We start from the raw sequence: 24,149 nt of genomic DNA, 5'->3' as shown, positions 1-24,149 counted from the left end.
GGGAGCTCTGATGAAATGCTGGTTTTTGAGTTTCTCAATTGATATGAAATAGAGTAATTGTCGTTTTTATCGAGCACTGGTCCTAAGTAACTAAGTAACTGTCGGAACCGGTATGAAATAGAGTAACTTCCATTTTTGTCCTAAAATGTGGGGAGTTCTAATTTTTTGGTTGGAATATATTATAGTCTCACCGACTTTAATTAATAAGGACTAAGGACTACAATAATTGAACACCGAGGAGAGGAAAACATGTTCAGCACTTAAAACTATGAAGAGGGCAAGGGAGGAAGACGCGGATGATCATGATGCAGCTCAGACCGGGGATGTCAATGGGTACGTAGGAAGGGACCATAATCTGGCTGGCTCGTTGCCTGGTTTTGCCTATGGAGATGTGGAAGACGATGAGTATGACAAGATTGGCGACAATGAAGGCCTCGAAGACTCAAAGCCACGAGGGATTAGCCGGAGAGACACAGAAGTCCGCCGTGACTGCCCTTACCTGGACACTGTCAATCGACAGGTATTGTGCTAAACCCTAATTTCGCAATATGGAAAGTTTTTTAAAGGTTTTTATGCCAAGGCCAGTACCTTGTCAAAAAATGTCAGTAAGGGCTTACGAGTGGCCAACACTCATCGAGCCCATCCTGTATATGCCTCAGTATACGGGAGATCCCATCTTGACTACTGAAGCAGATCACATCTTGAAAGAAGGAAGCAGGTATTGCATTGTTCAGGGCCAAGGTCAAAGTGTACCCTGTAGCAATCCATGGAGTGTCGTGGTGTACAGAAGCGGGCACTTGCAACTAAGATTAATGCATGTGACATTCCCTAGGAGGCCCGGGTTTCAGCTGTCCGCAGGTGGACTTGGTTCACAAAGCAAACTCTCACAGCTGTCTTGGACATTTTGCCCAATTTCTCAAATTAATTCGATCACAAAGTTTACTAACATGAAGTATATACAATGCTGAATAGAGATACTAAATGGTGGCATTGCTCCTGAGCTCTCAATGACTCAATGATGACTGACTGATCAATGAACGAATGACTAATGCCTAGACTCCTATTTATAGTGTTGTGGCACAAAAGATTCGGCCACTTGAGATATACAACTCTACTGAAGACTCATTTAGACTCATTGGTTTAGGGACTGCCAAAAGTTTGGGTAATTGAAGGAGTTTACAAAGCTTGCACACCTCAACAGAGTTTGACAATTTTGGCAAGCAACATGGTATTCAAAGGCAGTTGATTGCTTCCTACGTGGGTGAGGGATTAATTTAACTCAACGGTTCCTTTCACAGCCTACTTGTAGGGAGACCGTGACATGAGGGCAGGTATAGTCCATAGTTGCCAGGCGTTTCATGAAATGTGTTTCATAAATGTTTCAGAAACGTTTCTTTCATTTCCCAGATGTTTCAAAAACGTTTCATACAAAAAGAGGGGTTATAGTCCCCAAAATTTATATACAAGTTTATAATATGTTAAAAATATGTTGCCTTTCCTCCAAAACAATATTAAACATGCATCATTTACACATTAAAACATGTTTACAAGCTAAAACTAAAGAATCTGGGTGACCCAGTTTCCATTGGACACCCAACTGAGTCACTGACCAATTGGACACCCAACTGAGTCACTGACCAATTGGCATAAATAAACTGGCAACATCAAGAATCAAGATCTGGTTTCCATCATCAATAATGGCAACTACTCAATAATGGCACTGAAAGTGAGCACAAAAAGTCTGAATCCCGAGCTGGTACAAAAAAAGTAAATTGAAGTTTAAAATACACAAAGTAAAGTATGCTGATAGATGCAATCATGTATGACAAACAGTAAACTAGAGGAGCTTGATAGGTCCAAAGACTAGAGTCTTCAATCTGGAGTTTGAGCACTCAATCCTCAACGTCCTCGATATCCTCATCAGGAGCCTCCTTGGTAGACTCAACGTCACTCTCCGAAGAGGACGATGCTGCTCCTCCTGAGGAATCTTTCGGTCATCTTTCATCTTCTCAATGTCGATTTTATTGACATTGACCTAGCGAGGTTGTATTGGATTGCTGGACTGCTCAATTGTCACCATTTGGCCACCCAATTGGTCCACCGGTGCTTTCTCATCATGTATGTACATTGGACTGGTGTCCATGGCAGTTGTATATGTCGGGGATTGATGCCACTCATGTGATATTGTGGACTTGGCTTTCCGTTGGGACTTGTGCCTCTTTGTACATGCCCGGAAATGCTTGGTGGATTGGTGTTCCATTGGATCTAGTACCTCGTGTACTTGCTTGGAGCACGTCTATTTTGGTATAGTCTCATGAACAGGGATTGTCCATACCAATGTTGCATTGCATAGCATCTTTATGTGCTTGCTTGTAATTGAAATTGCATGCTGTTTTCATGCTTGCTTGATCAATGTGCAGTTCTGGGTAAGGGGATGCCCGCCCGCGAATCGTGCGTGTGAAACTGTCTGCTGACATGGTTATGTGGCATGTGATAGGTGGTAAGTATTGGTCGTAATCCTAGCCTTAGGAGTTAGCACTAATTTATAAGTGAGTGTGTACACACTTCATTAAGTTTTGGGCGACCAAAACTAAACATCCACAAATGCTGAAAATGGAGCTTGCACGTGTGACACTCATAGAGGCCGGAATGCCTTGGAGTATTTTATTACCCAAGGAGAATAATATCATGTACAAGCTTTGAGGGCCTTACTCTCCCCACGGGAGATGCCGGATTATCCATATACAAATGCCATAACACAGCCCAACACGAGGCAACCAAGTCGGAACATAGGCTGTAGAAATGCCGAGCCAACAACATAATCCATATACCTCCGTGTGGGTATTGATTCTTCTCCAAAAACCACGGGTCTTCATGCAATAGAGCTGGTATAGCAAGTACAACTCTCCATTAAGCCGGTACGGCAAGTACAATGGTTGGTACAGTCGGTACAGTGGTTGGTACAACAGGTACAATGGCTGGTACAGTCGGTACGATGGCAGGTACAATAGGTACAGCAAGTATAAATGTTGGTACAACATGTATAGTGACTAGTACAGTAGGTATAGTGGCTGGTACAGTAAGTATAGAAGCTGGTACAGCCGGTACAATGGGTGGTACAACAAGTACAACAAGTACAAGGATTGGTACAGCCAGTACAATGGTTGGTACAGTAGGTACAAAGGCTGGTACAACAAGTATAATGACTAGAAATCATAATAAATGATTAAATACCCTTGCCTTCAGTATTTCTTCGCGATGGAAGCCTCCAAAACAGTCCCCAACAGCCGGTATTCTTCATGGGTAGCCTTAGAGAGAGAGAGAGAGAAATGAAATGAAATGAAATGTTATATTAACGTCTTCAAAAGGCCATAATGACCTATGAGACCAAAAGTTACATCATGGTGGATCTGATACAATGTCTGGATAAAAAAACCCAGAAAATGAAAAATAAAGATGATACTACTGGCACCTAGAAAATGAAACTGGAACTGGAAGGTACACTATGGAGGTACCTCCATCTCATAATATGTGCCGCATCGGACACTGGCGGATCTCCTCAATATCCTCTGTGGTCAGCACCCTGACTGGGTGTCTCGCATGCCTCGCAAGAATAATCCGAATCTGCCGCTGCAACCTCCGTCTATGCTGGGATGCCCTCCTCCGTGGTCGTGGGCGTCTGGACCACCCAAGCTCAATCGCACGATCAATCAGTGTACCCCTGGTGTGGGCATCACTAGGACAGCCTGTAACGGTGGTAGAGGCTAGTGTGCAGCAAGAGAGCCTCTATTAATGAAGAGAGAGGACTCGAATTTATAGATTTGGGCCTCCCATGAGCTAAAATGGCAAGAGAAGGCTACAATGACAAGTGGAGAGCCACACAATAGCTGAAGTGACAAGTGTGAGGCCACTTGTCTCACTTTGATCCACTTTCTAACAAGTGTCAGGCCACTTGTCTCACTTTGGTCCAGTTTCTTGCCACATGTCCCAATCTAAGAGATGGGTCCTTCCATAAACTTTATCTCTAAAAATATCCCAACTGGTAGACATTCTGTCATAGGCACTTTGCCAACTCTTGGTATCTGCTCAATTCCAGATGTAATGACGCGAATAGAATTTCCATCGGAGTCGGGCCAAAAATAGCAACTCTCCTAAATTTTAGGAGTGTGGTCCTTTGTATTCTAGAATAATCCCCCATTCCCAAAGCTTGTACTTTTCAAATATTTAGACATCCTGGAGTCCACTAGACCCCTTTCATACTGGTAAATGTCGAGGTTGGTGACATCCTTCCCAGCTTCTTAAAAGTTGTCCGCAACTTTAAGCTTCAAGCCATATATTCAAGATATAATCATGTCCCATCAACTGGGCGAGACAAGACAGTCTCAAAAATCCAATATAACTGAAGAATCCATGTGCCAAAGAAATGGGTGAGACTAAATAAGTCTCCATAATAGCAATATCATGTCCCAAAATAAATGGGCGAGACAAATCAGTCCCATAAGTCCAGATATCATAATCCATGTCCCAAGTAAATGGGCGAGACAAAATAAGTCTCTGCCAATAAGGCATCGGTCCACATGACCCTTGGCATAGATATAAGTTCCGTGCCAACCAGGCATCATGTCCACTTTACCACTTGCACTCCGTGTTGGTACTCTGACCACACACCTTGGATGAGAGGTGGGCTCAAGTAACAAGATAAAACAATCACTCGCAGGCATAGATAGCCTGGTGTTCCATAAGCATTTCTGCTACACATAGTTTATAGGCATTTCGGCCACCAACTCACACTACCCTCTCAAGTGCGCATGTTCCCTTCCATGTGCTCTCTATTGTTCCACCCACACATGGTAGAAATAATCTTGAAGAGAGCACGTAGGACAAGAGAACACTACACAGGGTATGTTGTGCTTGTCACTACCCTTTGAAGTGCCCATGTTCCCTTCCATATAAAAGAAGCGATACAATAAAGGTAATCCATCTCTTTCCCTTTGATTTAGAAGGAAATCTCTACCAGTAAAATTGCTAGTTAAGGACATTGGCAGTAGTAGGCATAGTAGGAGGGGGCACTATCATTATATATTGGGGAGAACTCTTTAGTGAAGAAAATCCAAAGTGCATACTTTGTTACTTTTGACATCCAAAGTCATTTTAGACCTTGCACATTGACCCTGCAAGGTTTTTGGCAAGCACTTTATAGAAGCACTGACAGTGACATTGTTTGGTTGTGCAATGTTTTAATAAATGGTTTGCATAGATTGTTGTACAAAGTGGTTGATTTGAAGTGCCTACTCTAGAGATTTTGGGATCTACACGTGTGGAATATGTTTCTCTCTCTATTGTTCCACCCACACATGGTAGAAACAATCTTCAAGAGAGCACGTAGGATAAGAGAACACTACACAGGGTATGTGAACCATGAGTTTCATAAGTCCAATGCATCCCAAATAAAGGGAGCCAAAAAGAATAATCCATAAACTTGAGGATAGATCCAAAGAAGTCCAAGAATCCATAGACCTGTATGCCATAATCCTTGTATACCACAACTCTTTCCACATACTCCATGCTAACCACACACCTTGGAGTAGAGGTGGACTTTATCCATAAAAAGCATCATATCCATGAGATATCCAAAGATTTCTTCTCTATAAACTCGGACAGATTCGTCCATAGAAATTGCTTGTGAAGCCCAATATCTATATAAATCTCGTCCAAGAAAGAAATCTCATAGATATAATCCATCCCAATAAAGGGATCCATAAACAATGTTTCCCTGAAACCATCTCAAGGCAAAAGACAACACCTTTCTCCTTGCATGGCTATACAAGGCTTAGTGAACATCAAAAATACTTCATAGTAAATAGCAAAAGCACTAACTTTGCAAACTTAAAGTATACTTAGCTTTTCTTTGCCAGGTTGGTCATGAAGCCAAAAGAAATATCTCGTCACCATATCCTTAAGATATCCGGAGATATATCTCCATATAGCTTACTTGTAAGCTTGATAATATAATCCACAATATCCATATGGAAAGAGTGCTAAATGTGTGCACATAAAGCCAACTTCACACTTCCAAGATAAAATTTTGTGAATTCATAAATCCTTAGATCAAGCTGTCTATTGCTCATGCTCTTGCTTCATAGGCTATGAAGTGGCTGGCCATGCTTAATAGCAATGATGGTAAGTGTGGTCCCCACTTGAGATCTTTTCTCTTCCTTATTGATAGAAAGAAGCCTCCGCTTCCAAGAAAGCCTATGCTCTGATACCAGTGTAACTCGTGGCGGAACCTGGGGGACTAGGGCCTTTGACACACTTGTTGATACCATCAATGCATATTAAAACATTTAAACATAGCCACAGCCTTAACACATATCCATCATCACTTTGCATAAAACATAAAAGCGATAAAACATCCACAAATGCTGAAAATGGAGCTTGCACGTGTGACACGCATAGAGGCCGGAATGGGCTGACCCCCCCCCCCTTGAGTATTTTATTACCCAAGGAGAATAATATCATGTACAAGCTTTGAGGGCCTTACTCTCCCCACAGGAGATGCCGGATTATCCATATACAAATGCCATAACACAGCCCAACACGAGGCAACCAAGCCGGAACATAGGCTGTAGAAATGCTGAGCCAACAGCATAATCCATATACCTCCGTGTGGGTACTGATTCTTCTCCAAAAACCACGGGTCTTCATGCAATAGAGGTGGTACAGCAAGTACAACTCTCCATTCAGCCGGTGTAGCAGGTACGATGGTTGGTACAGCCGGTACAGTGGTTGGTACAGCAAGTATAGTGGCTGGTACAGCCGGTATGGTGGCTGGTACAGCAGGTACAGCAAGTACAAATGTTGGTACAGCATGTACAATGACTAGTACAGCAGGTATAGTGGTTGGTACAGCAAGTACAGAAGCTGGTACAGCCGGTACAATGGGTGGTACAGCAAGTACAAGTACAAGGATTGGTACATTGAGTACAATGGCTGGTACAGCAAGTACAAAGGTTGGTACAACAAGTACAATGGCTAGAAATCATAATAAATGATTAAATACCCTTGCCTTCAGTATTTCTTCACGATGGAAGCCTCCAAAACAGTCCCCAACAGCCGGTATTCTTCATGGGCAGCCTTCAAGAGAGAGAGAAAGAGAGTAGCCATCATTAGGGCAGCCTGTAACGGTGGTAGAGGCTAGTGTGCAGCAAGAGAGCCTCTATTAATGAAGAGAGAGGACTCGAATTTATAGATTTGGGCCTCCCATGAGCTAAAATGGCAAGAGAAGGCTACAATGACAAGTGGAGAGCCACACAATAGCTGAATGAGGCCACTTGTCTCACTTTGATCCACTTTCTAACAAGTGTCAGGCCACTTGTCTCACTTTGGTCCAGTTTCTTGCCACATGTCCCAATCTAAGAGATGGGTCCTTCCATAAACTCTCTCTCTAAAAATATCCCAACTGGTAGACATTCTGCCGTAGGCACATTGCCAACTCTTGGTATCTGCTGAATTCCAGATGTAATGACGCGAACAGAATTTTCATCGGAGTCGGGCCAAAAATAGCAACTCTCCTAAATTTTAGGAGTGTGGTCCTTTGTATTCTAGGATAATTCCCCCATTCCCAAAGCTTGTACTTTTCAAATATTTAGACATCCTGGAGTCCACCAGACCCCTTTCATACTGGGAAATGTCCAGGCTGGTGACAGTTGCAGTCCATATTGGAGCATGTCAGTTGAGGCATGGCTCATGGTTTTGCTCATGGAAGATGGACAATGTTTGGTGGAAGCCTTTGAAGCTTTCGCATGGAGAGCACCTTGGATTTCTTGCAAGAAATCCACTTGAAAAGAAACCTTGAATGCATGTGTCCAACAAGAATATATGCATATGGAGCTCATTTAGGAGCTTCTAGTAGTGGCAATTCAATGGCTAAAATAACCTCATGAAGGAGGTTCTCTGAGGCAAAGAGTAGTAGTTAGAACAAGCTGCATATATGGAAATCTTAGGTATAGAGTGGCAAAGAGCCGGGGCTATCAAGTTCAAGCATCCAAATTGGTACCTTGAAGTGCACCAATGCAGCTGGTGCACTAGCAACTTTGAGCACAAGCATAATGCTCAAGGTTGGGAGCAGAAGCAAGGGAACCTCATAGATCTATAGGGTAGACCAATCATGTCTCTGGAGTAGCACAACGGCTTCCAGAAAGGAAATTTGTGGCACCAAGGTGCATTGAGAAAGAAAGCTAATGCACCAATGCAGCTGGTGTGCTAGCAACTTTGAGCACAAGCATAATGCTCAAGGTTGGGAGTAGAAGCAAGGGAACCTCATAGATCTATAGGGTAGACTAGCCATGTCTATGGAGTAGCACAACGGCTTGTAGAAAGGAAATTTGTGTCACCAAGTTGTATCATTGAGGGGGAGTGTTGAGAGGTAGTGATTGCGGTTGTGCAATGCTACATTGATATGGGTGATTTGTGGAACACCTCGATTAAGAGGGGGTGTTGAGAGATGTGATCGCGGTGTTATGTGTATGTGGGAAAGCACCCTAGAGGTGCAAGATATTGTGGTAAGATAAAAATGCCACATGTGATATTGTATGGTGTGTGAGTGTTGACCAAAAGAGTGGAAAAGGGAGTGCCGCATGGATGATGGTGTGTAAAGTGGGATAAGGCTAGAAAGCCTATATCATTGTATGATTCATTGTGAATGCAATAGAAGAAGAGAACTAGTTTTGAATGTGCAATCTCTCTCTCTCTCTCTCTCTCTCTCTCTCTCTCTCTCTCTTATGGAGTTTTTAGTGTGGTTTAATCCACCGTAATTATGCTTAATCTATTGTGTCTATCACCATGATCAATCCCATTTTACGATTGTTAACAAGAAGACCAAGGACAAAGGGATACCGAAGAGGCACTAGAAACTGTCGAATCCGCAAGTCGAGGTCAACCAAGAGTTACAATTGTTCAAGTATTCAGAGCCACAAACAATTCTAGATTCCATGCGAGTTCCCGAGATCATCATAGCCATCAAGGAGGTGACAGTTCGTGAGGTTTCCACAATTATCTCCGAATCCATTGACGAGGAGGAGAAGATAAGTACTTCAGTTTCTGAGGTGTTCATGGAGTCTACCATGCCAATAGAGCTTCCAAAGGCAAAGGGGCAATGGAAAAAGGGGCAACTTCCATTGCCCGCAGTTCCCGAGGAGATAGTGGTGGAGACACCCTATGGGAGATCCAATGCGTAGTCGAATCTACAACATGGAGCAAAGGCACATCATGTGCACCCTAGCTTCAAGTTTAGTAGGAGGGAATATCATGTGCACACCTTAATCTGGTGCCACGTAGACATGATTATTCCTTACAGCCACCTTAAGGGCAAAGTTAGAGGTCGTATATGGGCAGTTTGGAGACAATTTGGTGGCCCTTTAGGTTCTCGGAGGTGCCCAAGTGTTACAAGACTGAGTATTTTACCTCTTTTTCTTAAGCATTGTGATTATGTTTAAGCATGTTTAACTCTCACTGATCATGTTTAATCCTGTATATGCATGTGTAAGTTTGTACACGTGTGTGGATGCAGATACATGGTTGGTGTGCGTGTGTGCATGTGTGTGTGCATGCTCATGTACATGTTTATGTGTTTTTCTCTTACCTTGCTACAGGTATATAGCAGTTTTTGTCTCAAGACTACTTGTGGGTCAGCCCTGCAGGTACAACCAGTCAGCAGGAACCTGACACGTGGCACTATGGCACAGGAACCTGACACGTGGTACTGGCAGCTGCACATGGTACGGCTGGCTGTGCAGGCAAGACGTCAGGTGATGACGTGGCGGCTGGCTGCAGGCGTTGCCACGTAGGCGGCTGACATGGCAGGCACAGGTGCTGCCACGTAGGCAAGTAGGCGCACAAGCGAAGGAGAGAGAAGCGAAGCAAAGGCGCCGGGCAGTAGCAAAACTCGGAAGCGCTGGGCAGCAGCAAAAACGCAAGGAAAAGCGATGGAGAAAAGCTCCGGGCAGCTCAAAAAGGCGCAAGCGTTGATTTTTCGAAAAAAGGAAACGCTATGCGCCATGTTATTTTTTTTTAAAATAAAAAAAAAAGAGAGAGGGAAAAGCTATTTGAAGAGATTTTAATGAGATAAAAGCTCTTGTAGTAGTTTTTTTTTTCCTAAGGGGGAAAAGCATAGCTTTTCACTCCTAAACTTGTATAAAAAGGGGGCCAAGGCTCTTGTATCCCACAACACAAACTGGGTGAAAGTTGAAGGATATCTCCTGCGCGTGAATCAAGGAGGCATCTTCTCGGGAATTGTACAAGGGCTACGCCGACCTCGAGTGATAAATAAATACTTGCGGGGGTGCCACGCTTTGGGGCCAATTGGTCTTTTGTGCAGTAGCACTCTAGCTCCACTTATTCTTTTTCTTCTTCCTCCCAAGTCTATTATTCCAGTTTGTAAAGAGTTTTTAAGTGTGATTAAGTGTGCTCACCGCCCGCGTCAAGTTTTTGAAGGCCGGTTTCACCAGGACATGCACCACATATTATGGGCCTATATAAAGGCAAGTCATGGTCATTTCTATTCATTGAGAGACAGAGATTGTAGAGCCAAATGTCCAAGGGCATGCAGTCTAACAGTTTGGATCAGCCAAGTACATCTCCAAATCAGCGTTTTCCATTAACGCACAGTGGATGACAGTAAGCGTAAGTTGTGAGGTGCTGAATATAGAGGTGGGAAGCATGATACAATATGGGAGATGAGGCAGCAATCGATGCTCAGGACCAGTCTGATTAGCTGGTGGCCAAGGGTAGCTGACGGCATTTGTGCCTGGCCGGCACTAATAGGATGGCTTGTACCTAGTCCAGTGCTGCTCGCGTTATTTTATTACAGCTTGGCCCATGCACATTTACGTTTACAGTTCCACATGTTCTTAGAAATGCATTTTGCCTTGGTTTATATGCTTACTTTTTTCTTCAAGACTTGCAAGCACCATCTTTCAAACATGTTATTTAATTTTTTTACAGGTTTTGGATTTCGATTTTGAGAAATTCTGCTCTGTGTCTCTATCGAATCTGAATGTTTATGCTTGCTTGGTCTGTGGAAAATATTTCCAAGGGAGGGGCCGCAATTCTCATGCCTACACTCATAGCCTTGAGGCGAGTCATCATGTCTTCATCAATCTACTCACAGAGAAAGTCTATTGCCTGCCAGATGGATATGAGGTTAATGATCCATCGTTGGATGACATTCGCCATGTGCTGTATCCAAGGTATGCTTTTATGAGCATGCATTGTGAGGCAATCGTTTGGAAACTTTAGAGTGGGTTGTCAAAGCCATATGCATGTGTTCCAGATTCATTTGTATAGGTTTTCCCAATTTATTATCTGGCAACTTCTGAATATCCAGTCCCTTTCATTTTGTTCAATAATACAGATTGTTTCAACAAATTCTATGTTTTGTGTCTCATACATTGTTTTGGCTTGTGTTTTATGAACAGGTTCACAAGGGAACAAGTTGAACAACTTGACAAAAATAAGCAGTGGGCAAGAGCATTGGATAGTTCTGACTATCTACCAGGAATGGTATGGGTTTTATTGTTTCTCTTTCTCTTATCTAAGATGCAAGCCTATCCTGCTCTGAACAAAGACGCAGACCTCTCTTACACTTCGAGCCTGTATCTTATCCTTACCGTGAGAATAAGCCTCTTTACCACTGTACATGTCAATCAATATGAGAAGCCATGGCACCTGCTTGTGACAGAGGCCTACCAGTCAGGTGGTTTGATTTGAGTCAATACATATTCTGGATAACTGGAGTACCCTTACCGTAGGGTGTCCAGGAGATGATATGCACATGCTGTTTGCACCTCAAAAAACAGACGATCTCAGTGGCTAGGTACCTCAGCATTAGTGTCTTTAACCATTTTCTAGCATAGACGGAGGTGGAATCTTGGTAGATGCTGTACAGAAGACACGGAGAGCTTTTCTCTTTACTCATGATTTACATGAATGATTTGCGAACTTAGGGTGTGAAGTGAGATCTACCTTCCTGTATGCGGACTAGTGGTTTTGGCTGCCCTTATTGTGCATGGAAGTTACAGTTGAAGATGTGCAAGCTTTGAGTCTAATGTAGGTACCCTTTCTACCCAGCAACATTAGTGGACCACATTTAACCTATCTATGACTGATCTTCCGTCCTAACTCTTCAGAAGAGGATTGCTATGGTCACAAATATTCACATGGCCCACTTCTGTGTTGTATGAACCCTCAAATGTGGCAGGTGAACAGTTTGTGTGGTTTTTAACCATCCTGACTAAATGTCTTTTAATTTTTAATACGTTCATGGGCTTGTATAATGTCTTACTATGGTTCTACCTTCTTTGGAATTCAGGTGGGCCTCAACAACATTAAGGAAACCGACTTTGTTAATGTAACAATACAGTCTTTAATGAGAGTCACTCCACTCAGAGACTTTTTTCTAATTCCTGAAAACTATCAGATGTGTAAGTCAACCCTTGTTCATCGCTTTGGGGAGTTGACAAGGAAGATCTGGCATCCACGAAATTTCAAGGGACAGGTAAAGTTTGAGGCAACGAGTCTATCCGATTTTACGTGTGGGCCATTTCAGTTGTTGATTGATGGATATTGCTGCATTATAGCAAGAATGTTTGTTGAGCTTCATGAGGGTGATGAGGAAGCTTTTGGCTACAAAGACGAGTCGATTTGGTGGTTGTAGGAGCATTTTCTGGTTCAAGATTTATTTCAATTTGGATTGACAATTGCAGTTATTGATATCTCCAACAGGTTTGGTTTCTATTGAGTTGTCATAGATGAGGCTAGATTCTTTGCACATGTATGACAACATTAGGTTGGGATGAGCGCATGCGGATGAGTACCCTGGGTTGATTGAATTGACATTGCATGTTGCAAAACCTTCTTGATCGGTCCATTCAGGCAGCCTTCAGCTTCTGTGGAGCTTAAGGAAGTAGCTTGCAGTAGTCTAGTGTGTGCTATTATATCAACTAAGCCCTCTAGTGCAAAGTGACGTCGCCGTTCCCATGGGTGACGAAGAGACCTGGGTTCCAAATGTAGAATAAGGCTGCCTGGTGCCGTTGCATACTTTGATTCGCCCATCAAGGCCCTCCAAACGCCCCCAAATCCTTATGATCCTTAGTGGGGGCACCAAAATAATGTGTGGTAGTTGGGTGTGATGGCCTCTATACACTAGAAATTCGTCCAGATACAATGGATGGTCTCCGCTGGTAGGGTGGCTGTGCCTTGATTGACTTGCTGCATTGCTCTCGCTTGATATGCTGGGCTGCTATGTTGCTGGTAACTTCCTAGCTCTTGACAGTATGGGTCCGGGGGGTTCAAGGTACGCTGGAGCCACTGTGATGGTGTCCAAAAGTGGAAGACCCTGGCTGTCCTACTATAAGAGTGCTGCTGCCCGCGGCACATGCAATGGTCCCCACGTGACAACCTAGGTGATTCCCGTGTCGTCCGAAGTGAACAGCCCCTAAATCCTCCGCCGATACTCCTTAGGAGCGCTACATTGGTTAGAACACTTGTGCCTATGTGCTAGGCTGACATAAGAGAGAGAGAAGAGAGTAGCGGAAGCAAACACATCACAAGCAAACACATCACACGCAAGAGTCCTCTAAACTGCTGATCTGTATTATGTACAAGAAAGAAGTATTACAACTGAAATTCGAGTACAACTGATGGCTGAGAATGCAAAATGAATGCTCCTATATTATACTTGCTCACATCTACTTTGAGCACAAAAAGCTTATTTCGGTCTCCTATTTCCAGCATAGGAACTACAGCTAGAAGCAACTCGAAGTGAACTTGAGGTTTCAAAGCTTTGCGTGACACATCTCCCCTATGAACAGGCTATGGACAGTAGCCAAGAACACGCGTGCAGGAGTGGCGGGCAAGCACTTGAGCCACGTGGCAGTGTGCAGCAGTAAATGCAGGTTGCAGACAAATATAATAGGCCGACAGCATTTTATGCTGGCCGACCAGCACCTGGGGTGCCTATATATACGAGCATAGGAATTCGTCATTTATCATCTGCATTTTTTAGCGATCAGAGCCTACAAAGCCCATAGAGCCTACGGTGCGTCGGCTTGATTTAAACATGATTAAGACAAAGGAGAGAGACAACTTGAACCAGAGTCATTACCTAGATCATTCGTCTATGGTAATCCCGCCCCAAATAAGATCATGAGGCCGTTGTAAGTGTAGAACAATTATCCACAAAAATCTTGCCTCAAGTAATACTGTGTCTATAGCAACTCATTGGGTATAGGTCATACCATTGTTGTGTATATCACACATCTGCATATCATGTCTCCCTCGGGTAATATCTTTGGTACCAAAACCTAATACCGAACCAACTCCGTAAGATAAACCTGAATCTGGTCTATATAGGGAACCCAAATCTGTGACGGAGATAGCACAGGCAGAAGCATAAACAATAAACATATGAGAGAGTGCAAAGGAGATTGAGAGAGTTGGACAAGATCACCTTTTATAACAGCAGTAAAGCTTTACAATGGCAATGGCCAGCAATTGAGTGTTGAACTATGTGCAAGGGAAGTGGATGAATGAGTGAATAATGGGAAATCCTTATATAGTGCTGTAGGGACCTGGCCGACTGCCTCTAGGACTGGCCGACTGGCCCTGGACAAAATAAATAGGAGAAAATGTATAAAATACTAGATAAATGGTAAAGCCCCAAAACACAGAGATGCACAAATTCTAACACCTCCTTTGTAGCTCATAGTGTGCAAGAGTCGGAAGAAGATAAGTGGATGTAGATGCAACCATGGACCCTCCAGCACTGCGAATACTAGAATCACCTCGGAGAGAGCACCCGCCAACCTGTTTCCTCGAAACAAAATGCCACCTCGAATAGCAAGGAACTTTGCTTGGCCACGAATTCCTACACAAGTGTGCAGTGAACTCCAAGAATAGATGATGAGCTGCTGGACACACCGCGCCCATAATCCCCAACAGTGGACGGAACGCATCACATCCCAAAAGCCTCGAACAATGAACTTGGAACAGATCGAGTTCATAATCTCTGTTGCACCAAAGATAACCATGTCCTGCCAGATGTCTAATGCTTGGAATTCCGAATCACGGTTCCCATGCACCAGTAAGTGGAGCTGTAATCAGCTCCCTCTCTCGCCCACAAGCCTCTTCGGGCTGAAAGCACATGGGGGGAAACTGCATGTCTACTAGAGAAGTACACCATTTGGGTTCTCCTGAGCTAGAAGCGCCCTGGGAGCCCTAGAAGTGGTACTAGAATTCGCATCACTATCCTGTGTCGTGTCTTTGCCTTTTCTCTGAGATGAAGCCTTGCCCTTGGTCTTGTGCTTCTTCTTGGACAAACAATCTTTAGACAGATGGCCTCTTTTTCCACAAGTAAAGCAGTGACTCCGACCTTTCTTTTGAACCGAGGAAAGTGCCTGGTCAGAACTGTTGACTGACACCTTCAACTTACCCTATGAGATGAGAATGGATTCCTCCTCTAAAAGTAGGAAGTTAAGATCATCAAAATCCAATTGAGTGGATGTGACCTGGCACCACAAAGATCGAGAAATCACATCATAGTCTGGAGGAAGCTTGGTGCGGATAAGAGCAGCCAGTTGAGAAGAGGAAAAAGTAACACCCATAGCTAGTAACTGGTCATGGATAACCTTGGCCTTCGTGAGAAAAGACTGCATTGAATTGCCTGCAGGAAATAACAAGCCGTAGAGCTGCCCTTGCAAGGTAACTGGCCTCATCGATGAATCTCGAGCAAAGAGATCCTCTAATTTTTACCATACCTGATGAGTATGGTGAGAGTTTGCACGGCTGGTGAGACCTCCTCTGTGATGGTCCGCACAAGCACAGAATACACCTTCGAGTCCCGATTCTCCGAGTCTTGTAATTCCACAGCAAATTCATCCTTCTGATCTTGAGTCCACCGCCTAGAGTTTTGAGGATGCTTGGGCTTCCTTTCAGTGCCTTGAACAATGTCCCACAAACCCTTGTGGATGAACCAGATCTGCATCTGAAGCTTCCAATGAGCATAGTTGGGTCCTTTCAACTTGTCATCCTTGTTCGTAAGGGGGGAGCCATATCCACAGCAACAAAGAACAAATCTCAGCTCTCAAACACTTCTCTCAAGTGCTTTCCAACGAAGCGAGGCACCGGGAACAATGAGATCCCTCTCAAACTTGAGAGAGAGTAGGCTGGACAGCAGCAAAACAGTCCAAGATCCACCGGGAACCTCCTACCGAAAGGACAGGGACTCGTGGAGGAAGAAGACAATGTAGGGCCACTTGTCTGGCAACACCAATTGCAAAGAACTCACCAAAAACAGATGCCGGTGTAGAAAACACAGCCACAATGCCACCTTTTGTCTCTGTAGAAGAAAACGCAGCCAAGTGAACTGGCCGGGTTGCCTCTGTAGGAGAAAATGCAGCCATCAAAACTGGCCGGCAGCAAACAGCAGGCTGGTTGGACCTGAAAACGCAGCACAGTTGGGAAACGCAGCCACTTGTTGTCACGGATCTGCAGCTGGGATAGTTATGGAGGAAAACACACAGCAAAGGAGGGAAAGGTGGGCAGATTTGCAGAGTTTGTAGCCGCCTGGACCTAAGCGTATGATACCATGAAGGAGATAGCACAAGCGGAAGCATAAATAGTAAACATATGACAGAGTGCAAAGGAGATTGAGAGAGTTGGACAAGATCACCTTTTATAACAGCAGTAAAGCTTTACAATGGCAATGGCCAGCAACTGAGTGTTGAACTATGTGCAAAGGAAGTGGATGAATGAGTGAATAATGGGGAACTCCTTGTATAGTGCTATAGGGACCTGGCCGACTGGCCTTGGACAAAATAAATAGGAGAAAATGTGTAATATACCAGATAAATGGTAAAGCCCCAAAACACAGAGATGCACAAATTCTAACAATCTGCACATTGTAAAAGTACCAGTATAATCACTAGGAAACCTAGTGCTCTTGAAGGAAAATATGCTACAACAGCCCATCCTCGCCATGCTGACAAAAATAAGTTATCCATGCTCACAGAGAAACCTCATCAGTGTAATATTCTTGACAAAAGTCAAGACATGCTTCCCTTGTGAGTCAAAATCATCAGAAAATAACTACCCGCATGAAGCTACACTGAATCCCTAGCTTAAAGCCGAAAACTCTCTATCAAAAGATGACTGAATAACCATCCTTGAGATCTTGTGCCCTACATCCAAGAAATATGCTTGATCAAATACATGATCTAAGGATACTGTTGGTAACTCAAAATAGGCAAGATCAATAATCGTACATGAAAGTAACAAGTAACTACAAGTAGTCACAAATTTGTTCACTAGCACACTTGGTTGTGACACACACGGATTGCAATTGAAGCAAATGCTTGATGAAATCCTTCATCAAGGCTTGCCGATTGTGGCGTCTATCTGTCGAGGATTAACTAATGTTATTCTTGGATGCATGAAGGAACTATCGATCATGACAACTCTGCTGGAAAAATAAAATTAGATAAGTGCATGGTATACATAGCACTATCAAAGTCAAGCTATCGATCCTTCGCATCCTCTTGGGTCACACCAGGTAGCATGCAATCACTAGGATCCCCACAAAAGACACGTGTTTGCACTTTGCAACACACGGGTCATAGAATAAACACCAAAGTACGTCCATATCCAAGAGTTCATCTAAACAAACTCAAGGTTACCTCGGCAAGATGTCACGGCCTTCTGTATTTTTGGCAGTTCGTCACGTAAAATGTATCTTTAGCTCTGTGTCTGTAAACCCTAATCCTAACCCTAACCCTAGGGGACCTGGAGGGTGTGGGAAGAGCCAGTGTGGGCATTGTGGTTAGTGTGTAGGACATTTATTTAATGTTCACACTTGGGGTCACCTATTAAGGTTTCTTTTCATAACCCCATATGGGGGAGGGGACAAAGGTTTTAAAACCAATAAAAACAAAGAACCCCTTTTTGAAGGGATGGTGGCCCCTATGCTATTATTGGGGCCTATGTATCTTTTGGAGGGGGAGTTGGGCCAGCACGTTTGGGCTCTTGCTTTTTTGGGAGAGGTTGGCGGGCTGCGCTGCAGCACACACAGGCGCCTTCCCTTTGTGCAACAGGCAGGTTGGCTGGACAGAGAAGTGGGGTTACAGGAAGCGCAGGCTGAACTTCTCCCTCTCTCTCTCTTTGCAAGGAGTCGGGCTGCAGCCAGGGACACGCTTTCTCTCTCTCTTTCTCACGTGGAAACAGGCGCTGGACTGCAGACGGCTGCAAGACAGGAGGGGCAGGACATAACAGAGCTTTTCCCACGCCCCCTCTTGTAAAAGGCGGCGGACTGCAGGAGACGTAGAGGCGTGCTGCTGACCCGGGACAGCCGGCCACTGTTTACTCTCTCTCTCTCTCTCTCTCTCTCTTCGCAGGCTGGTGGGCGGTGTCAGACGCACACAGGCTAAAGCTCCTCTTTCTTCTGGCTCGTGGGCTGTTCGGGAGTGTTTCTCTTGGTCCCTTGTGAGAGGAGGGATTTGCAGCCTAAGAGGGCTGAAACAGGAGCAACTTTGGCATGTCTTTGGAAGAGTTCGTGGGCTGTTTAATGGCTGTGAGCATGGGTCAATTGGCTGCGTTTTCAGGGCCTTGTGGAGATACCTTCTTGGCAGATTAGAGGTGCAGAACAGTGAGGTGTTTCGAGAACAATGAGCTGTTTTGAGCACAGGGCTGTGTGAAACCTCTATGCTGAGAGGACCAGAGGACTAGCAGTTTGGACATGCATATGTTTAGGCCATGTATGGCTATTGTATTCAGCTGAACTCTTTTTGAATGCAAATAAAGAAATACCGAAAGGGGCGCCAAGCTTTGGGGCCAACAGGTGTCATTGTTTTCTTGTAGGAGTGCTCTAGCTCCCTTTTGTCTGTTTTCTTTGCTGATTTACGGCCGTGTTATTGCGATAGTTAGTCTACCACACTTTGGTTTCTATTGAAGGCCGGCTCCACAAGACCATCCAAGGAAGGCTCTTTGGGCTCTCAAGTCAATGGTCTCTACAATAAATTCTTCTCTATAGATCAGGGATTAGGAAATCACCCGTCTACAAGTGACCCATCAAATATCCAGAACAATAATCTGTCAGATAGTGTGCCAGATGGGACACCAAGGTATATGTCTCCAAGGTGTGTATCTCCATCTGAACCTCCCAAGAGATCAACCAACCTTGGGTCCCCTCCCTCAGTCACCCTTGCAATGGTCTGGATCTACTATTTCAGATTGGTCTACCATGAGTTTAGGTAAGCAAGCAGAATATTGGTTGAAGTTGTTCAGCTAAGGCATGACGAGCGCATTCAAATGAGAAGCTTTGAAGAAATCTGTTCTCGCTACATACTCAAACAACTATCCTTCCACCTATGGCTGCCCATTGTGGGTGTGTATAGCCCACAGAACCCCTTGACGAGGAAAATCAGCCTGTAGGTATCTCAAAGGTATCATGAAGGAAAACTCAAACTATTCCGCTCCAAAAACGGAAATCTACTTGGATCAAATAACTCCTGAAATGACCACCCCATAAAGTATGACGACGAAGAATTAACACCTTGCGCGATGAGGTAAGGGTTTGGTGGGGCAGGCGCGGGGAAGCAAACCAAGCTTCCCCATTGGCCTATGCCATAAAAACATAATGCATGTGCAGAGAAGTCTTGCTTAAACCATAAAGGACGCGGATACATTTTGAGTCGTAGCGTGACCTGCTCTCTCCCCCCTCCTGTGATTCTGCTTGCGCCCCCCCCCCCCCCCCCCCCCCAAGGGGCCTTCGCCTGTGCCCCCTCCTTCAGCTTCGCCTCCCATCATTTTCCCCTTCTAGTCCCCACTTGCCCTATTTTGCCTCGCCCCCCCCCCCCCCCCCCCCTTCTTCTTCTTCTTTGATTCTTCTCTCGCCGCCCCCCTCCTCCCGTGTCACCCCCTTCCTTTTTGGTAGCCTCTCCTCTGTTTCCTTTGCCTCCTCTGTTGTCTTCAGATAGTTTTCCTAGTTCTCGGCGCTTTCTCCTATTGGCAAGTCTCGGCCTTTTCTGGTCTTCACCCTCAGAAGGACTCCATGGCAGCTGCTCCATCTACCCCGACTGAGGCCACCGTTGCTTGCTTATCATTTTCTGAAGCGGACCTTCAGCTCCTCTCTAGGACTGTTGCATCATTAGAGGCCTCCACTCTGATATGCAAGATTGTCTGTAGCCGCCCAGCACGCGGACAACTCAGAGAGCTTTTGCAGGCAAGTCTATGGGTGGGCTTGCAAAGACCATAGACATTCATCCTTTGGGGCGTGGCTACTATCAGGTGGAGTTCGACTCTTTCACTCTTGATCCATCGAAGTGGGAGATTGCTGCGAGGGCCTCGTCCGGGGTTCAGTGGGGCCAGATGGCTTTACTGGAAACTGAGAACCGCATGAGAAATCTCGGCGGGGAAGTGGTCACCAAATCGGAGGGACCAGAGGGACCCTCTCCGTGGGCTGGAGGGAGCCCATCACCGACGGGTGGGTGTTGTGATAAATGCTTGAAACAGATCTCTAACAAAACCGAACCCTCCTGTACTCTCTCAGCTTGGCGCGCACGGCGGCGATGCTCAACTCTAGTAGTCAGCTGGTACTAGTAGCTCGGGTGAGGGCCAACCGTTCGCCACTCTCCGGTAGCAAGGTCGTCCACGGCCGGATCCTGGTGCTCCGCTACCTAAGAACCTGCCTCTCTCTGTGTCCCCTGGTGAGGATCTGAACGGGGACCCAGGGGCGGGACCATTGGAGATGGTCTCCTGGACTGGCGTTGAGGGCAAGCTCTAACGAGGTGGCCCATCTACCTGCAAATGAAACACTGGCCTAGGAGGCCTGAGTACTCCACTTGCTGAATGATGGGGTCGCCCCAAAGGCATGGGATAGATATGACACGAGGCACTATCTACGGTGAGGCAATACAAATGCGAAGGGATGGAATCCTGGCCGCCCGTGTGAGAGATGAGGCAGTAGTGAGGGGGGATTTCATCACTCTCCCTATGGCTCCACCGATCACCCCTGGAGAAGAGGAAGGTATTCCTTCCTAAGGCTTGGGAAAGAGACTGTCACTGGGAAGCTTGACATGCCAGCCAAAGGGTCAAAAGGCCCGGGCTGTACGTAGTGCAACGGGGCTCAGCTACATGACTCGATTTGTGTGTAAAAGAGAGAGGATTTGTATGTGTGTGTGTGTGTAGAGAGAGAGAGAGAGAGAGAGAATGTGTTTTGGGAGAGACAAAGAGAGAAAATGTGTGTAAGAGATAGAAAAGGGGTGTGTGTGGGTGAGTGGGTTTAGGATTTGTGTGTTTGTAACTTTGTGTGTGTTTTGAGAGAGAACGCTGTTTTAATGTCGTAGGAACAATCCCAAGAGACCTAAGAAGATCTATCCGACAGGAGTGAGATTCGAACACAAGACGTGTTGAATAACAACTCCATGAGCTAACCGATCTACCACACATTGGGTGATAGAAAGGTTAGCCCATTTTGTTTATTTACTCACACACCCAGTGAAGAACGCTGTTTTAATGTTTTGAGAGAGAGAGAGAGAGAGAGAGAGAGAATGTGTGTGTGTGTGTGTAAAGAAAGAGAGGGTGTGTGGGTGTCAAGAGATAGTCAAACGGACAGACAAACATACATACAAAGAATATGCATGCATGTGCACACGTGTGTGTGTGTAGAGAGAGAGAGAAAGAGAGAGAAGACAATGATAAATTGGAAAAGGTATACCTAGATGAATCCAAGAGCATGCCCAAATTCACCTTATAAGAAAGTGCAATTTATAACCTCATGGTAGTCATCCACAAGACAATAAACCATCAACTCCATCATGCATAGTATGGACTAGATACTACGACATCCCCACTAACGTCATTAGTGCCCAATAGTGGGTGTAGAACTTGGTATCAATATATGCTCCCACACACACACCCCATGCACACACACACACATAAGAGCATACATCCATACAAAGGTGCATGAGAGAGAGAGAGAGAGAAATGAAATGTTATATTAACGTCTTCAAAAGGCCAAAGTGACCTATGAGACCAAAGTTACAACCATGTGACATCTGATACACTGTCTGGAAAAGAAAGAAAGAACTGAAGGTAAGTATCTAGCCCCACAATACATCAGTAGGGGGCATCCAGAAGCAACAACTAGGGAGAGTGGGAAGCTAATGCTACTAGTCAAAATGGGGTACATGAGTACATGGATACATGAATACATGAATATGGGGGAGTACAAAAGTGACAATGAGTACAAAAGAGAGAGAGAGTGAAAGAGTCGAACTCCACCTGATAGTAGCCACGATAAATTTGAAAAGGTGCATAAGAGAGAGAGAGAGAGAGAGAGAGAGAGAGAGAGTGAAAGAGTCGAACTCCACCTAATAGTAGCCATGATAAATTGAAAAAGGTTCATAAGAGCGAGAGAGAGAGAGCTCTCAGCTGGTCCCTTCTCCTTCCTCTCCGCCTCCCCACCCCACCCCACCCCACCCCACCCCACCCCACTCCACCTCCTCCTCCCCCCCCCTCCTCCCCCTCTTCTCCCATCCTCACCTCCGATTTTTCTCGCAGTGGTCCCCTCTGCCTGTCCTCTTCCTATGAGCCCGCACTTCCCTCCCTCTGCCTCTCCAGAGCACTCCTGCGCCCTCCAACAGCACTCGACCCGGAGCGGAGGTGTTCCATCACTCCAGACCTTCTACGCCAGAGAGTGGCGCGATGATCTTTTCTGAGTGCAGCCCTAGGGACGGAGTGGGACTTGGAGTCGGTGGCTGCCGCCATCCAGGGGTAGGTAGTCGAGCCTTCACACCATCTTCACGATCTTTGCATCACCGATGTGCTCATGCACCTCTCGCTCTTGGCCAGGATGGAGCTTGGAGGCTCAGTCCATAGGGACTAGGATGGGGAGGTAGTGGCCTCCAGCTTGGAGGTGCTGCTCTTTGTGTTCCTGCATATCTTAGTCGCAGAACTACTCTCCCCCTCTTACATGTACATCCATTGGAGTGGTGATACTTAGAGAACAGGATCTGCGCCCACTTGGTGCGCCTTCGCCACATGACTGATAGTGATTATTCCCCCTCTAAACCCACACCCAAGACTCTTCGAGTTCCGATAGTTCCGCTTCCCACAGAGATTTATATGCAGATAGCCTCATGGAACATTCAGGGTTTAGGGAGGCCTTAGTGCTTTTAGAGACGCGGCGTCCTCAGAGGCAAGCTTCACAGAACTACAGTAGGGGGATCCATTGACATTCTTTTCCTCCAAGAGCACCACCTCTTTAGGGGCGTACCCGCAGCTGTGGGAAGATTTTACAAGGCAGGAGCCACACTTCTTGGTCCCCCTCTTTTGGACGCAGGGAGGAGTTTGTATTTCTATCAGCGAGGAGCTCTTACCGGCAGTGCTCATGTATCATAGTCTCTGGGTGAGCACAAAGGGTCACCGTTGCGATTGGAGAGGATTGTGTGGGCTTCCTCAACGTCTATGCCCCGAACGTCATAGCAGGTAGAGCCATATTTTGGAGCATAGTTTGTGAGGCCCTTCCTCATGCTGACTTTTGGTGTATGGGGTGAGAGACTTCAACATGATTGAGGCAGCAGAGGACAGACTCCAAGGAGGCACGGCCACAGTCTCAGGCACAGAGTACTCTGCACGGGAGGAGTTGATCCTGTTACTTAGGAGACAGGATTCTTGGCATTTTTTAGATTTTCGGGAGCTTGTGCTTCTCACGATCTGATCGGAGGAGCACTGGTCCCAACCTCTCTCGACTTGACATATTTTATGTGGATGAGTGGGCTTGCGGCCGTGGGGGCATGAGCGGCATCTTGGCGGGCACTACTTTTTTGGATTACGCTCCGGTCATTCTGACATTAGAGGACCCCTGGAGACAGGATAGGTACGCGAGCTCTAGGATTCCGGATAGCCTTATTTAGGACCCCGAAATATGCAACAGGATAGAGTAGATTTGGGTGGGATTGGATTTTATTTCAGGCTTTGTTGCGTGCACCTTGGATGCGGGCCTTGGTGAGATCAATAGTTTTTTGGAGGAGGCAACTCAGAGCAGATTGGAGGGATTCCGTGAGTCGGAGAGGAGTGTGAGGAGGAGTCTAGCTTCTCTT

General features: G+C 45.5%; 1 protein-coding gene across 1 annotated transcript in view; it reads left to right on the top strand.

Moving 5' to 3' along the window:
* The first annotated feature begins 213 nt into the window (after positions 1 to 213).
* The window catches only part of LOC147642353 (uncharacterized), a 73,239-nt gene continuing 49,303 nt past the window's right edge, over positions 214 to 24,149 (top strand). The window contains exons 1-4 of the mRNA XM_086805596.1: positions 214 to 520; positions 11,002 to 11,246; positions 11,475 to 11,559; positions 12,368 to 12,553. Coding sequence (XP_086661722.1) covers positions 269 to 520; positions 11,002 to 11,246; positions 11,475 to 11,559; positions 12,368 to 12,553 — 768 coding nt within the window. The 5' untranslated portion in view covers positions 214 to 268. The remainder of the gene's footprint in view (positions 521 to 11,001; positions 11,247 to 11,474; positions 11,560 to 12,367; positions 12,554 to 24,149) is intronic.

Source organism: Cibotium barometz, chromosome 1 (assembly GCF_041138505.1).
Source record: "Cibotium barometz isolate CiBa-2024 chromosome 1, ASM4113850v1, whole genome shotgun sequence".
NCBI classification, from domain to species: Eukaryota; Viridiplantae; Streptophyta; class Polypodiopsida; order Cyatheales; family Cibotiaceae; genus Cibotium; species Cibotium barometz.
This window is presented reverse-complemented; position numbering and strand designations above follow the sequence as displayed.